Source organism: Colletotrichum abscissum (assembly GCF_030869225.1).
Source record: "Colletotrichum abscissum strain IMI 504890 chromosome Unknown Scaffold_1.1, whole genome shotgun sequence".
Lineage (NCBI taxonomy): Eukaryota > Fungi > Ascomycota > Sordariomycetes > Glomerellales > Glomerellaceae > Colletotrichum > Colletotrichum abscissum.
Window position 1 is genome coordinate 580,421 of NW_026849987.1, and position 15,929 is coordinate 596,349.

General features: G+C 50.8%; 5 protein-coding genes across 5 annotated transcripts; 3 read left to right on the plus strand and 2 right to left on the minus strand.

Annotated features, from left to right (window-relative positions):
- Positions 1 to 279: 279 nt before the first annotated feature.
- On the minus strand, positions 280 to 1,556 carry CABS01_00149 (uncharacterized protein; the record flags this gene model as incomplete). Its single annotated transcript, XM_060533532.1, has 4 exons — positions 280 to 400; positions 460 to 697; positions 768 to 1,324; positions 1,453 to 1,556. The coding sequence occupies 4 exons, from the start codon at positions 1,554 to 1,556 to the stop codon at positions 280 to 282; spliced, it is 1,020 nt and encodes a 339-aa protein (XP_060406046.1).
- Positions 1,557 to 1,669: 113 nt separating this feature from the next.
- CABS01_00150 (uncharacterized protein) lies at positions 1,670 to 2,045 on the plus strand (the record flags this gene model as incomplete). Its single annotated transcript, XM_060533533.1, has 2 exons — positions 1,670 to 1,789; positions 1,917 to 2,045. The coding sequence occupies 2 exons, from the start codon at positions 1,670 to 1,672 to the stop codon at positions 2,043 to 2,045; spliced, it is 249 nt and encodes an 82-aa protein (XP_060406047.1).
- A 1,774-nt stretch (positions 2,046 to 3,819) lies between these two features.
- CABS01_00151 (PALB protein) lies at positions 3,820 to 6,651 on the plus strand (the record flags this gene model as incomplete). The annotated part of the gene is made up of 5 exons (XM_060533534.1): positions 3,820 to 3,837; positions 3,915 to 4,297; positions 4,347 to 4,557; positions 4,617 to 4,930; positions 5,004 to 6,651. 5 exons carry the CDS (start codon positions 3,820 to 3,822, stop codon positions 6,649 to 6,651), a joined length of 2,574 nt encoding a protein of 857 aa, XP_060406048.1.
- A 1,114-nt stretch (positions 6,652 to 7,765) lies between these two features.
- CABS01_00152 (C2H2 type zinc finger protein) lies at positions 7,766 to 9,172 on the minus strand (the record flags this gene model as incomplete). The annotated part of the gene is made up of 1 exon (XM_060533535.1): positions 7,766 to 9,172. One exon carries the CDS (start codon positions 9,170 to 9,172, stop codon positions 7,766 to 7,768), a length of 1,407 nt encoding a protein of 468 aa, XP_060406049.1.
- Positions 9,173 to 11,842: 2,670 nt separating this feature from the next.
- CABS01_00153 (uncharacterized protein) lies at positions 11,843 to 12,154 on the plus strand (the record flags this gene model as incomplete). The annotated part of the gene is made up of 2 exons (XM_060533536.1): positions 11,843 to 11,941; positions 11,996 to 12,154. 2 exons carry the CDS (start codon positions 11,843 to 11,845, stop codon positions 12,152 to 12,154), a joined length of 258 nt encoding a protein of 85 aa, XP_060406050.1.
- Positions 12,155 to 15,929: the final 3,775 nt, after the last annotated feature.

A 15,929-nucleotide genomic window follows, 5' to 3' on the forward strand; every position in this document is an offset into this window, starting at 1 on the left:
GCAAATTTGGGGGATCGAAACGTGCTTTACTCTATCCTAGCTACCTTGAGTTGTCGGTTGTCATCTCTACTGTGCTAACCTCTTGTAGTGACCGTACAGTGCTCTTGTGTTCTATCCTTGTCACCATACAGATTAGTCCATAAGTTTGCCCACTCTGTCTACAGTCTACACCCTATGAGATATTATCTCATTTCGCTATACATGACGTCGAAAGGCCAGCCGCCATTGGCTCCTTGACGAGGTTGCTTAGGCAGATGTATGCATGTCGCTACCGTTCTCTCAAAGAGGCTTGATGGCAGATGCGCTGCGAATAACTTCGGGACTCCGTGTAAAAGCCTGCAGCCGCTTCGACCTCAGCGTTCTGAGGTAGCGGAAGAAGAGGACAAACAACAACTCCATGCTATTCCCGAGTTAGCACCCTTACGATGGATATTTCAAGTCAAATAGCATCGTGCTTACCGCTCCTTTGTCATCATGAGGATGCCCTGGACAAGAAGGCCCTTGAGAATCTGTGGCCCCATACCCTTGAAGAGACCAGACACACCCTCTCGCTCCATGATGAAGTTCATTACCTCGATGAAGCTGCCGAAAGGCTTGCCCTTCCTTTCGGGTGGCGGCCTAGACTGCAAACCTACCTTTGCGACAATGAGAGGCTGTGTGGCAATCGTTGCGAGTGACTTGGAGGCAGCACCAAGAACTATATCATCATCATCAGCCAAAGCCGGCCCCGTCAAAACCTTGCAGTCCTGGAGGGTGCAATAACGTACGGAATGCCTCCCAAGGCTTGAGGTTATTCTTGCCAGGAAAGATGACTTCTTTCAGCCTCTCGTAAGCTCCGTAAGTGATTGCAGGATTCACCACGAGCACCAAGCTAGCCTTAAGACCCCTCCAGAGCCCGAACAGCCCATCCTCTCCATCGATAACTTCCCGTGCAGTGTCGACAAAACCTTTCCTCTCGGTCTTGCGTTGGGTTTGCTGCCTTGTCGTGATGACGGCGACAGGAATTGTACAGAGCTGGGCTACAGCGCCAGCGATCGCGCCCAGACTCAACTCGACGAGTGTCGAAGGTGGTGCCGAAGTTTTGGCAGAACGCAAGTAGAGGGCGCGCACAATGGAATACCAGTAAAAGTATGCAAAATTGGTAGAGGCGACGCCAAGGAGAGAACCACTCATGCCGGCGTAAAGGCCCTTGACGCCATCGTCAGCAACAATTTTGCTCAGGGCATCCCAGGTGGACGAATAATGGGGTTCGATAGGTTCGGAGGGATCAGTCGCTACTGCGCCGGATTGCGATTTCACTTGGACCTGTAGGCGCGTCTTGACGCTTCAACGATGAGAGGTTAGCCAAAGACGATCTCTATGAAAGAATACGACAGCATAGAGTGGCTTTGAGGCGGTAGAGAAGACAAATATGTGAGGGTGTGGGTATCGCGGCAGCATCGTATCTCTCACATGTCAAGCGGGTAGACTAAAGCATTGGCGAGCACAGCACCGGAGGCGCCAGCAACTGCCTTGCCCCAAGGTGAGATGGAGGCTGATTTCGACTGCGCAGCCATTGTATTGTTGCCGAGTTCAGGTTGAAGAAGCAGTCAACAGGCACACGGATCAAAGTTCTCTGTTAGGCGTTTGGTCGAATAACCGGGCCCCAAGTAGGGAATCGTTGCGCGCAATGTCGGTAACGGTGACGATATCGGCGTCGGCGTCGGCGTTGCGGTTCTGCACCGATCAAGATCCGAGGCAAAGGGCGGGAGGGGAAGTGATCAGGTCGGAGAACGGTAACGGACAAGCAGTGAGTACCAGCAACAATGGGGAAGATGCGCGAGCGCGAGGAATGGTCCAAGAAGTTATTGGCGACGATTAGATATATGATTCAAGGTTCTGGGACGAATGGCCCAAACTGAGAGGGCCGCTCTCAGTGCCCATGGGCCATGGGGATTGACGTGCCGGCCACTGCGCCTGCGCGGGTGCCGGGACTGGCACTTGAGTCGTCGACCTCGGCCCTTGGAGATGACGCTAGAGGCCTGGGCCGCCATATGCTCGGTTAACCGGTGAGGTCACCTGGTGGGGTTTCGGCACAATCAATGGCTACCTACCTTACGGTACCTACCTTACCGTAGGTAATACTTCCTGGTGACAGACCGCCGCACTATAAGCTAAGGGGAGGTAAGGTAAGCAAGCACACCAAGGTGCCGGTAAGATACCGTCGGCAGGCAGGAATGTTGAGTGAAAATGTGCGGAAGGCTAATGGATGCGAAGCAGCATAAAGGATCCGTACCAACGGGTTAGTCTCGATACAAATACGTGACTGGCTTTGAAGAATGGTTGCCGGAGACCTTGAACTCTCTGAAGGTAGGTAGCCAAAATCGGCCATATGAGAGCGGAGCAGCCGGGGAAATGGGGCCAGCGGCCCAAGAGGTGGGGGACGACATGAGAGGCAGGTTGGTGATGGCCCAGTGCCGAGGTGATACAGTCTGTCTGGCTTCAAGTGTTTCATTTGGCCAACACATCCAGGTATGTAAAGCTGCCCACTCTCTAACATACGGCACCGCGGGCACTCAGCTTGGCCCATGGTATCTACAAGAAGTCCTCATCTTCATGCCAATAGAACCCGACTGAATAAAACCTGCCAAGGGTTGAACTAACGAAGTTGAATTAACTCGGAACTCGACGGAATAGTGCAGTATTACAATGTCCAAGGTGCCGTTCTCCATGATCTAGGTTGCAATCCCGTGTAAGTCCTGAGCAGTTTCCGAGAACCCAGATTACAGGACGTGCCTTACGTAAGATGTGGTAAGTTCTATTAGCAGTCCTGTGCCTTACCTGTCGTTCAAGCAAGCCAAGAACCTTCACATCTAGGTAAGCTAAGGTATCTATTCATCTGGAAATTCCATTCTGATAGATGGTATGTACCAATGTGCAGTCCTGCTGCCCTCATCCAACAGATGAACGGGCACAATCTTACCGTGCTCCCAAGGCCTAGGTAATCTGCCTTGCCTCACTAAATCCAACTCTTTGATATCGACGCTTCTGATTCTCTGCTTGGCGCTTGCTCCGCTCCTTTGGGCGCCTGGCTTGGTTCGACTCGACATAACCGCCAGAACACGAAAGTAGGCAGGCTTGAAGTGTGAATTGAAGTGAACTCTCCTGTGATTCTGCGCTTCCGCGTTCCGATCACGCCCACAAAGTCTGCTTGTCTTGCTTCATCTGTCCTTGGCCTCGAGAGCTTTCACCTAGGGCCCGTCTCAACATTTCAACTTGGCTGGCCCTTGGCCGATCGACTCTGGACCGTTTTTGGGTTTTGCTTTGCACAGCCTCAATCTGGTGCCCGCTCTCTTTCGTCTCACCCCACGACGAATGCATTTCGCGCTAAGACTGCGACTGCTTCCCCGCGCCCATTTTCAGCCATAATTGCCCGCGCTCATGATACCAACCACACAACATTCGGTCCGGAATCAGAGTCAAGACTGGTGTTAAAGAAAGTCAGAGGAAGGTGTGATCAGATAGCAGGTAGAGCCACGGGCGGTTTTGAGAGGCACGGCCAACAAACCCGAGCCCTACTACTCAACCTGTCATCGCTCCACTTGCTTTCTTCCCGAATCTCGCCTTGCTTCCCGCCGTGTCGGGTCGCAACGCATCGACTACCTACCTGCCTACCTTACTCGTGACCTCGACATGCGACTCGAGTAAATCTTGATTCCGACTCCCTGTATAGGAAGCTAGTTTCCCTGAATCAATTCCAGTCGCGCGACCGGTATTCTCGCCTCGACTTGACATTAACGACTGAATGCAGCTTCAATCAGCTGCTTGTTAGCGGGAAGCATGGAAGCCAAAGCCATTGTGAGTGAGTCTCCAAGTCACGCCGCGACGCAACACAGAGACCCGCCTCAGCTGACCAGAGTTGCCTCGGTGTCCAGAGAGAAGAGGCCCTTGTCGCCAGATCGACAGGCCGTGAAGCGCTGAATCATGCCATTACCGCGGCCGACTTATACATGAAGGCAGCACACGAAGCTAGTTCACCAGCCGACCGCTCTCGTTTCAGGAAAAAGTGCGCTGGACTCATTTCTCTCGCCGAAAAGCTCAAGTCTTCCCCCAAGACTGCAAGCCCGTCTCTGACCCAGCCAACGGTTGCGACCATCACCTCTGCTTCTAATCCTAACTGCCATGTGCGCCATGTCCCATCCAACGAGAGGGCTATCCTTCTGCGCTCATCGCGACTGCATGGCAACATTTTTCCGCCATGGCAGGCTGAGCCTGATGTTGACAATTTCTCCCTATCTCAGGGCCAGAATGTTTTCTCGTACGTTCGCATAACCGCCAAATCGGCCGAAAACTCATTCGTAAACCAGTGACCCTGCAGAATACACAATGTCCGCCAGGCAGGAAACTATTCTCGAGGCATGGCAGCGGCCCGTGGACCAGGCGAGAGACGATAACGTAGACGAGGACTTTATGGCCTCGGAAAAAGAGTGCGATCTCGTACAGGATGTCACGACCGACTGCTCGGTTGTAGCCAGTCTATGCGCCGCCATGAAGATTTTACAAGGTGGCCAACAATCAGTCAGTCAATAGTGGTACGCAGAATGCCGTTGACCGCGCTTGCTTACCAGTCTTATCAGATCCTAAGCTCCATCATGTACCCCTACAACCACCAAAAGGGGCGGCCGATGATCTCCAAGAGTGGCAAATACATATTTCGCATGCACTTTAATGGCTGCTTCAGACAAGTCGTTGTGGATGATCGGCTGCCTGTCTCGCGGAACAATCGCACTTTGTTCGTTGTCGACCGCAAGAACCCCAATCTCTTGTGGCCAGCTTTGCTGGAAAAGGCTTACTTGAAGGTACGCGGAGGGTACGACTTCCCTGGCAGCAATTCGGGGACCGATTTATGGGTAATTACGGGGTGGATTCCTGAACAGCTGTTCTTGCAGAGGTATGTAGGGACTGCCGTGTAAGCCCGGCCCGGGGTGAGACGACTATCGGCGAGAACTAACGCTAAGACGTAGCGAAGATGTAGACGTTGAGGGCGAATGGGACTCCATCAAAGAGGCATACCATGCCGGGAATTTGATCATGACCCTAGGAACCGGTCGCTTGACGCAGTCGGAAGAAGACGCCCTGGGTCTTGTAGGCGAGCACGACTATGCTGTGTTGGAGATTGACAGCTCGCCCGGCGCCCGTCGCTTACTCGTCAAGAACCCGTGGTGTGATGGTCTGGTCTGGAAAGGCGTCGGTTCATCTGGAATCGTTGAGCAAACGGCTGCTGTGTCGTTATTAGACACATTGGTCTCGATCGAGCCAAGGCCCTCTGAGCTTACCAGGCCTGTCGGGTCCTTCTGGATATCAGTGGAAGACGTTGCACAGAACTTCGAGTCCATGTATCTCAACTGGAATCCGGACCTGTTCACACATAGGCAGGATCACCACTTTACGTGGCGCGTGCCCACCAAAAACATGACGTCCTCTGTTGCCCACAATCCGCAATACTCAGTCCTGTCACATACGGAACAGACCGTGTGGATTCTGCTCAGTCGACACTTTGCAGACGAGGAGCTGGAGATCGCAAGGAATAAATCAGCTTCCTTGGCAGCGGCATCGAGACAACTCGGCTTCACGAGCATCTTCATCTTTGAGAGCGAGGGCAAAAAGGTTCAGGTGAGGGAGGGCTTTGTCTATCAAGGCCCATATGTTGACTCGCCACAAACGCTCGCCAAGTTCAAACTTCGCAGCGGAACGCCCTATACCATTGTCATGGCCCATCAAGACCTCCCGCTGGATCAATATTCGTGTACGTTTACTCTCTTCTCAAAGGCACTACTCGAAGTCAAGCCAGCCGAGGAAGCCATGAGCCACTACCAAGAGCTGTCGAGTGCTTGGTCCAGGAGAACTGCTGGAGGCAATGCGTCGTCCATCACCTACTCTCAAAATCCGCAGTTCAGCATCTCTGTTCCCCAAGCCACGCCTCTGTCCATACTTCTCTCGTCAGGAGACCGAGAGGTAGCCATTCATGTCGACCTGGTATGGGCACACGGAAGACGAGTGACGTCGATCGGGGTAAAGGATGTTGTGGCTAGTTCTGGCGACTACCGGAGAGGCAATGCCCTTGTTCAGGTCCCTATGTTGGAACCGGGCACATACACCATTGTGTGCTCGACGTGGGAGCCGGGGCAGCTCGCCGACTTTGGCATGCGGGTAGGGTCTCAGGTGGAATGCCAGATCAAACCCGTTTTAAGCGACAGAGCCGGCCTTTTGCGAAATCTGGCGCCAGCCTTCATCTTTAACGAAGGAGAGGAGAGTAGGCGAGCGCTGGTCACGGTATCACGGTTGTCCCGGGCCCAAGTTGTGGCGCGGTGCCCGCTGCAGACGGGGCGAAGCAACCAGCCCATTTCTACAACGGCCGTTCGCGTTTCTCTCGTCTACGGTCGGGTGCCGCAGGAGTCGGTACTCGCCATGTCAGGGGGCGGCGAGTTCCGGGAACTGACGATGGCTATCAGGACACCCGAGTTCGACCTTGAGCCCGACCGTCTTCGACAAGACAAATTATGGCTTATTGTGGAGCGGCTTGGGAGTCAGCAGGGTCGCCAGAGCATCGAGGTGGAGGTTTTGAGCGACAACTCAGTTCACGTTGGCGAATGGCAGATGACCGATTCCTAGTAGCCATGGCACAGGTGAGAGGCTAGCCAAAGGCTTCGGTTCGTCGCCACAGGTGGAAGGCGAAATTTTAGTGGTCTGGTAGGTACCTAAGCCCTGCTCATAGAATTCACTACGAATCCGCGATGCCTCCCTCCCTTCATCCTTCTCCGTCGCCTCCTCCTCCCTCCTTTACCCATCTCTCGGGTGGACGGGTTGAAAAGCAGACAAAAGCAAAGGGGAAAGGCCACAAGCCAAGTAGATGCCCTAATACCAAATATGAGAAAGGGATCTTCCCTTGAATTGCCGCTTGAATCGAAGACGATGTTGATGTTGGCTCTTGTGAAAGACTGTTCGAGAGTTTGCGTTCTCCTAGCCGGCCACCACCCATCAAGCAAGAGAGAAGAGAAAAGAGGGAGAGAAGAATAAAAAGAAGGGACAAAACGTGACGTGACGCGGACGACTCGTCAATGTGGTATATGATCCACCGCAACGCCAGAATCCTCGTAACAAAAAGGCAGAAACAATCCCCATTCATGAACTCGTGCCGTGCCAATTCAAATAAGCTCCAAAACAAGTACCAGCCCGAGACAGCCGCCTCCTCCAAGAACAAGAAAAGAAGAAGAAGAAAAACGAAGACAAAAACTAACGAAGAGTTGGTGTCACCCACTTTGCCAATCTTCGCTCGTCTCCCCCTCTCAGGACCAACAAGGGGGGGAGAACCAAGCATCACAGTGATATCTGGTCACTCCAAATATCCATCTACTATGTACAATCAACCACCTCCTATATGCTCATTCCGACATTCTGGCAAGATGTCGTCGGTGCCGAACAGCCCATAAAAGAGGAAAGGAGAAGAAAAAAAAAGTATTTACGTGAAAAGTACCAGATGGCACATTGCTCAGTTGATTAGACAGGTCCTCCTCTGCGTCGTCGGCCGCGATTTGGCCCATCTGGTCTCTGTGACAACACATCCCGCAAAGCAGGATCGTCCTTATCTTTATCCACGTGGTGTACCCGAACATGTCTGCATACTCAATTAGTTACGTCCACAGCCGAAATCAACTACCTGACAGCGACGACGCGTTTGTGGGGGGTTTAGATTGATCAGGATGTGTGACAAACATATGGATTCATCTTACCTCTGAAGATTATCTGGCCGAGGATACTTGTGCTCTCGGTCAGGACAGAAAGGGCATACATATCCCGGAGATTCGTGAACGAGCCCGTGCCTGATCATCTCATTCTTTCTCTTGAACCCTTTGCCACCCTCACTCCGAGGGCAGCCTTTGACAGAGCAGTAGTGTGGTCGAGCAGATGAGTGAACATTCGCGTGCGAGTTGAGCAAGTACTGAGTTTGGAATGGTGCCGCGTTGCATCCCGAGAAGGTGCAGACATAACCTGCCTGAGGATTTGTAAGACCGTCGATGCTCATTCGATCCGCCACAGACGTGGCGGGCGTTGAAGCGGTCTGATCAGTGCTCGGGGTTTCTGCTGTACCGCTACTATAGTCGGTACTTTGTCTGTGATGGCCACCGCTCGATGAAGACGCGTAGTAGTAAGGACTGACAACGGCTAGAGGATGCGCAGGCGATGGGTGGTCTCTACGAAAGCCTTCATTGGGCGAAATTGGAGGTGATGTGTGACCGATTGGAAGCCCGGCGAGTGAGGGTAGTCGGGGGATATTGGTTGGTGGCGACCGGGGATATGAAGCCGTGTGTCGCGCAGAACCCAGATCATGCTCAGGACTTCTAGCAGTATCTGCCAGGCGCTGCAAGTCCCCAAGCTGGGATCTGATAGATGGTAATGGACCATGACCGCTGCCATCGGACTTGGGGGAGTCCAGAAGTGGAGGAAGACCACTGGGAGCAGACTGTGGAGGGCTCATCGGGGACGTGACCTCGGCCTGGCAAAGACTAGGCGCCGAACGACGAGAAGTGTACTTGTCCCCAGCAGAGTAAACGACAGCTGGGGCAGCTAAGCCATGACTTGGCCGATCATCGCGAATGGGCAACTCCCGACTGCCAGGACCTAAAGGCAATGCCTCATGTTGAACCCGGGGTCTCTCTCCTGAGCGCGATTGATCGATTTTGAGTGCTCCAGCAGTAGAATTGGTAACTGGGACAGATGGCTCGGGAGCACCAGGTGAAGTGAAAGCCAAGGCGCCGGCAGCGAGAATCTTGAGATCGAAAGGTTCCGCCGATTTGTCCATGTCGCGCTCAGGAGAGGTTGGGGAAGAAGACTCAGATTCGGATCCGTTGTCAGAGGCAAGGGGTTCAAGAGCGGCGGCCTGGGCGACGTCTGGCTGTCTGCCGTTTCCGAGATGAGCCACTAACACGGCATCGCCTTGAATGGGCTCGACCTTGCGACGACCGTGGAACGACTTTCGGCTAGGGCTCAGAGCAGGCGGAGGACTGGGTGAGGGCTGTAGCCTGGGGCGGTGAGCTTGCATTTGGGGGCTATCGTGAGGGAGGACGTCATCGGGGTCGTAACAGTCGCTCGCAGCTGTGTGGTGCATGTGGCTTTGAACAGCCGACGCAGTCATAGTTGTCGCTACCGGAGAGTGTCGTGGCTCACAGCGCAAGCGATATCAAGCCGCCATGGGGCAAGTTGCAGGGTAAGGGTCGCAGCAACGACGGGTGGCTAGCGACAGAGACGGCCAGAACGGTTGTCGTAAAACTGACGGTAACAGCGGCGAAGGAAGGGTCGACTTTGGAGGGGCGGTAAGTAGAAAACGATGGTCGCGAGGCGCCACGGGGTATCAGTAGGTTGCGCTGCTATGGTCCCTTTTTGCGCAAGGCGGCAGCTGTTGGGGCCGAGGGGAGCGACAAAGACAACGTCGCTTCGAGGACGATGAAGTCGGCAAGTGATAGAGGGAGTAATGCGCGTCGCGAGAAGTCGGCCCCGAGACAGCTATCGCCGCCGTCGTGGACTCCGGGAGAAAGCAGCCGATGAGGGAGTCGAGAAGGTGATATGCAGGTGCAGGTAGGAGGACTGGGAGGAAGAGCGGACTGAAAGATGGAGGGCGGCCGGGAGTTGGAGGATGGGATGCGGCGACGTTTGGATGTCAAAGACGGAGGTCGGTGTGGCCTCGAGCAGGGGGTGTGGGGAGAATGAGGAGCAAGCGCGGGAGTCAGTCGGGTGCGTGATTCTTTGACGGATAAAAGAGGGCGCCCAGGGACGGCAACCATGCAGATGGATGCACGAGGCAGGGCGAGCGAGGGTCAGCAATAGTCGGGTGTAGAACACAAGTTGAGTGAGCGGCAGCGGCAGCGGTAGCGGTAGTGGAAGCGGTAGGTCGGACGGGTTGGAGGACAGGTAGGTAGGTATCTTGGCCCGTCGTCGGACGGGGTGCCGATGAGGTAAGGTCAAGAACCCGTACCTACGGTAGGTGACAAAAGTAACAAAATTTGGGCGAGGTACAGATGAACAGTCTCGTCTACCTTGGACAACCAGGTAAGAGACGAAGGCGGTAAAGAGATTGAGGGGCGCGACAACAGCACCTCAGAGTCAAACAGGAGCGAGTTGTTCATGTTGCAAAAAGGTCCCCATCTGGTTCTTGCTTCTCCAAGGTATTCAGCGGGAGGGAGGCTGTCCTTTACTGTTAGCGCATAATTTCTTGGAAGCGTATGAGAGATTCGCCCAGTGCCACAGATAGATTCAAGGGACCGCGTGACCCTAGCGATGAACAAAAGCGGATTTTGGGGGAAGGAGGAGGGGGGACGTGGAGGCGAGAAGAGATGAAGAAGCCGAGTCACTAAGAAAGTGGATATGGGATGGGCGGAAGCGCGCATAGGGATTGCGGGCACACTACACACCTCAGATGGCGAGACGGGGTAAAGAGAGGTATCTACCCAGGTATCCAAAGAGTAGGGATACTTACTAAGGGTTATGAGCACGAAATAAGGGAAAGGATTCCTCGAAATATGAGGCTAAGTAAAGATCAGGCAGGCCGCAGGAGTACCGGTCCATAGGTCGAGGTACAAGAGTGGCTTTACATGTGTAGTACAAAGTACAGATACCTAAGGACAAGCAAAAAGGCACATACATAGTATAGTGCCTTGGAGATATTTCGGTGGTGGTACACGGAGCGGGCAGTAATGAAGTGCAAGTCTACGTACCTTTTCCCCTTTCTCAGCCGCCCTCCCTGCCTCCTCCGCAGGCTTGTCCAGTCTCTCTCTCTCTCTGCCTCCTTCTCTATCTCTTTCCCTTCCTCTGCTGCCCCCCCCCCCCCCTCTCTCTGTCTCCCTCTCACTTATTTGTTCCCGGTCCCGTCCCTGGTTGCGTACCCGTTGCGCCTCACTTCCGGGCCTGGCAAGCATGTTTGATCGGTACTGTATACAGAGCGAGGCACGCCAACGGTTCCGAGAGACCAGCAGGGCAATGCTCCTAAGTATTCGCATTTACAGGCTGCGCTGCAAGGCAGGCTGAAGAGCGGGAAGGCCTCATGCGATGAAATGTGCAAGAGTAAGATTGACGTGCCTCTATGTCACATCAATGTTCAGTAAAAAGACACGGCGGCCTGGTTCAACAAGGGTATCTTCGTCGCAGTCCCTCTTGTGCGGCGTGCCCTCGACGTGGGTGAGCATCATCACAGTCTTGACTAGGCGCCAACGGCCTTACTTGCGGTCGTAGATGCGGCGGATGGGCTTATCTCGGCAAGGAACGACCCAGGATCGATTCAGCGCCGAGCTAAGAGGTTACCAAGAACCTGGACCAGCAGTTTTCTCACAAATTTGCCATGCACCGCTTTATCTGTGTTTAGCGCGGGGGCATGATAGGAGGCGGGGAAAGAGAGGGTTTTTAGTCTCATCAAGTGACATTACCACAAGCAGTCGAGAGAGCTGGTTTCCATGTTACACTTGTCAGATTGTCACCCAGCATCAATGGTCACCCAGGCACTCGAGATGCTCGTTGAAAGGCGCAAGCATGAGAATGCCGCGGCGGGAACCCTAGACGGACTGGGGAGACTTCATTCTATGGGGAGTGACTTCGAAAGTATAATCCATACATGGATGGGCAGAAGGGACGAAGTACCGGTACCGCATTTCGAATGATGGTCAAGATGGGATGGAACAGTCTGCAGGATCGGACGGCAGTACTATCACAAAGGAAAAAACTTGGAGAAGGAGGGGAGAGCCATCCTGCCAGGTTCTATGCGTACGGTATAGTAAAACCTCGCAATTACATCGGATAAGAAATTTCCCTCGGCAAGATGACCTTTGTATCCGTATGCCCTTTCTGCATCTCACTATATCTTACCTTGGGGGGAAGCGTCATTTTCCCCCCTTCGGAAGATTGGGAGGACAGTCAGGTAGTCAGCCTTCCGTCATTGTTTTCATCCTTTGGTTGACTTTGAGCAATGCAGAGTCGCGGAAACACGGCACCGCAAGCCCATGGTCCACTGAAAAACAGCATCATGCGCAAAGGCCACAAGGAACGAAACGAGACCATTGTGGAAAAAGTGCAAGAAAGCCGGTGGCTGGTGGACGAGCACAAGACGGATCGCGGAGGAAATGAAGGCTGACAATGACCGGGGCATCCCCAAGGAATGCGGCAGGTACTGCGCACGAGGTACCTACTCCGTACGTGGCACATGAGGTTGAGCTATAGACAGAGCATTCTACCCTAGGTAGTCCATACATGGAGAATGAAGCCCGTGGAGTTTTCACCCAATTCGGTTGACAGATCACTAATGACTAGGTACTCCGTAATCTCTATTCTTGGGCGAGGCCCTTTCCGCAGGTCTTGGTATTTTGCAAGTTCGCAACAACTTGCACACTATCACTGTACGAGCGGGAGTTACCTTTGTCAATGACAATTAGCCGCACCCAATGTAATGGATGGACGAATGGGACGGAAGTGGAGGCTCAATCCGAGGCATGGGGGCCATGTCCCTGATCAGTGCTGGTCACTGGTCGCCGTCGGGCCAGGCCCAAGCTGGAACTTGGAAAGCCCTACCTGATTCTGTACACTCTGGTTCGCTTCACGAGTCACCGCACCTGACGATTCCTGTCTACCCACCCTTTCTTGCTCTTCACTTTCTTCTGCAAAGCTCCGGCAATGTTTCCGTCAACTCGCCTTTCCAAATCGCAGGCTTACAGTGCGGCCTTGGCTTGAGGAAATATGAACCTTGGAACTGGAATGGAACGATTTAGACGAAGAGGGTGGGTGCCTAGTGTGTGTGTGTGTGTGTGTTCGTGTGTGTGTATCCAAGTCAACAAACACTTGACCAAAACATCAAGTCATCCGCTGAGCCATCCCCGCGCGTTAGTCTTGTACCTAACCACACTCACCTTATTGATCTGCAAGTTCGAACTCTGCTAAGCAACCCTAGGCGTGGATGATTGTTATTTTCTCTCTCGGGTTTTCTTTTCCCCTTCCGCTTCAACAACTCAAAATTTGCCTCGTCTTTAAACAACCGATCGGCGGAATTGTTTACCTATCGTCTACTGCTTCCCTTAGGTACATCAGTGCAGACCAAGATGTCGGGCTGGTGTGCAACTATTCGGACGGATACCTTACCTCTCGGCATCGTTCGTTATTACCCCACACTAGATGGGCTCCTCTCCAAGCCAAGTCCAACATTAACCCCTCACCAACCTTCCTTCGCATCGAAGACCTGCCACTCGCTGCATCAACTTAGACGGAGCCCACTTTGCTCCGTTCTGTCCAATCGTTCAATAGAACCCTCCAGAGTCCCCCTTCCCATGCCACCATTGCCCGTGATTGATCCATGCGTCCAAGCCGCTAAGCCTCTAAGCCTCAATCATCTATACATGCAATCGGCCTAGAGCGAGCTGACTCGGGCTGCCTCATTGGCCAAGTCCAAGGCGGTCAAGCAAGGGGACCCTTCTTTTCGCTACTTCTCTTCTTTGCGGAGTAAAGTACCTATACCTTACTTGTTAGCTTTCAATGGGATGGGGGACTAGCTAGCTACCTTGACGCTGAGCTACTACTCTGCACAAGTCGCAACATTCCACCCATCTCCATGTCTCCTTCCCACGTACCTCACTCAGGAGTCCTATTTGCAAGAACGTAGTAATTAAAGCAATTTATCCTACTATAACCCTTTGGGGTCCGGCCTGCCTCATTAGGGGCCATCTTTACCTTTATAAATAAGCTAGTTTATTAGTATTAATATTAAGTTTTTATTATAAAATAAACTAAGTAATTAATTATAACCGGCTATAGTAACTACTAATTATTAATATAAATTAAACTTAAAATATTAATAGCTTCATTACTATAACATATTGAAAGTTTTTTCAATAGTTAAATTTTATGTTTTGAATTCTTGAAATTCATTTAATAATAACCTCTTTTTAATATTCCTATTTTTGGTTTAGATGGCTTAAATATAGTAATATAAGATATTTTTATAAAAATATAAAAAGTGAATATTTTATTAAAAAGTAAAAAAATATATAACTATAGAGAAAATAAGCGTAAATATACGGTTAATATAAATATAAATACTTTTTACTAGAATATTTTATAGCTTATTAATTATAAATAAATTAATAAGCGTATACGTAAGTAAATATATAATTATAAGACGTAATTTTATCTAGAGAAAACTTTAGTATTTATTTTTATATTATACTTATACTAGCTACTCGGGCAGTTCTCAATATCGCTTCTATAGTATTAATACACAGTATCAATAGATACTTATACTATCTTAGTAAACTTTTTTTTTCAAATTTCTTTCTTTCTTCTTATCTCTTTCTCTTATAAAAGAATTTCAATATAGTTCGTTATATTCTAATACTTTCTATTACTTATATAAGCTTATAAAAGTAGTATTACTTATATAATTAATATATATAATACTTTATAGGGACTATAAAATAATATAATATATAATATACTTATATAATATTAATAATTAGCTAAATAACAAAGTAAATAACTTTATTTTTATAATAAAGAGTTATTTAATAACTTTAAAATCTCGAAATTTATTTTAAAATAATAATATTTAATAGCGTTATATAAGTACTATAATAGTATGATTATTTAATATATAATTATGTGCATTTTTTTTGGGCCCATTACTTTAAAAGGGCGGAGGCGCAGACGTACCTCACTCAGGAGAAATCAGCACACTATACCTAAGATTAAAGAAAAATTACATGCCAGAATTGCAACAAGGTAATGGCACCAGTCTGTTCTTGAACCGGTAGTTACAAAACTCCATTTGGTGTCGGGTGTCATATGTAAACGCTGGGCTCGGTATTTCCCTTATCTCCCTTCCTTTCCACAATCACGGGACGTTAGCAATGGAGCATATCTTAGTGTATGGATATTTCAAGGAAACTTAGGGATCGTCCTTCTGTCATCAACAGACACCATCACTACACCCAATCCTCCGTACCAACGAAGAGGATGCAATTTTACTCACGCAATATGAACAGGACGAAACCGACCGTCTAGCCCCGTCACGTCCTATTTTGTGGCCAAGACGTTGGCATCCCAAGACGTCTTCTGTTCCCCGACCGGCGATAAGAGGGACTTTTGCCCCCTACCTTACCCGTCTTACCCCAGACGAGGGGTTCTTCAGCAAAGTGGTCCCCGATTTTTAGACAGAGGTGGTGGCACGTACGAGCGGGGGATCTGGCTCAGGGTGGCAGGGCCGCTATCCACCACCCCTAGGTACGCCTAGGTACGCACGCAGGTGACACATCCATCCGCCGCTTTTCTCAAGCTCTCTCCTTATCCCAAGGGTTTATTCAATACCTAATAAGCTCAAAAAATGAATAGAACATTATATAATTATAAAAAGAAAAGCCCTTTTTTTCCTTTTTCTCCAAAGACAAAATTACCATATATTCCTTTATTTGCTATTAAAGTGGCAGGTTTGGCTGGAAAGAGCGGCGGATAAATCCGTCACCCGCGTGGTACGGCATGTAGTATGCATAGAAAGCCACCCCAAGGTAGGTTTCTAGAAGGCGCCAACCATTCCAGCCCTCTTCAAGGTTGCGAGCTGTCAGACGGCTGGTCTGTCAACTTTCTAGGTACTTGGGGTATCCGTCGTGTACCTCACTATCTACACAGTAGGTCCATCCATCGGCCATGTGCGCTATCTTACTTATCCACAGGTACTTTATTGGAACCCTCATTGGACATCGACCCAGATAACGCGAGAGTCTCTCCTAGCATGAATAATACCCCTGTGTTTTATTCTCATTATGGTGCCGGGCACTTAGACTCGGGACCGCGGCAAGTCAACTTAGATCTAACGCATCCTGCTTCCCTTGCCCGCCGAGTCAATCAATATGAGCCGCAGCCATCAACCT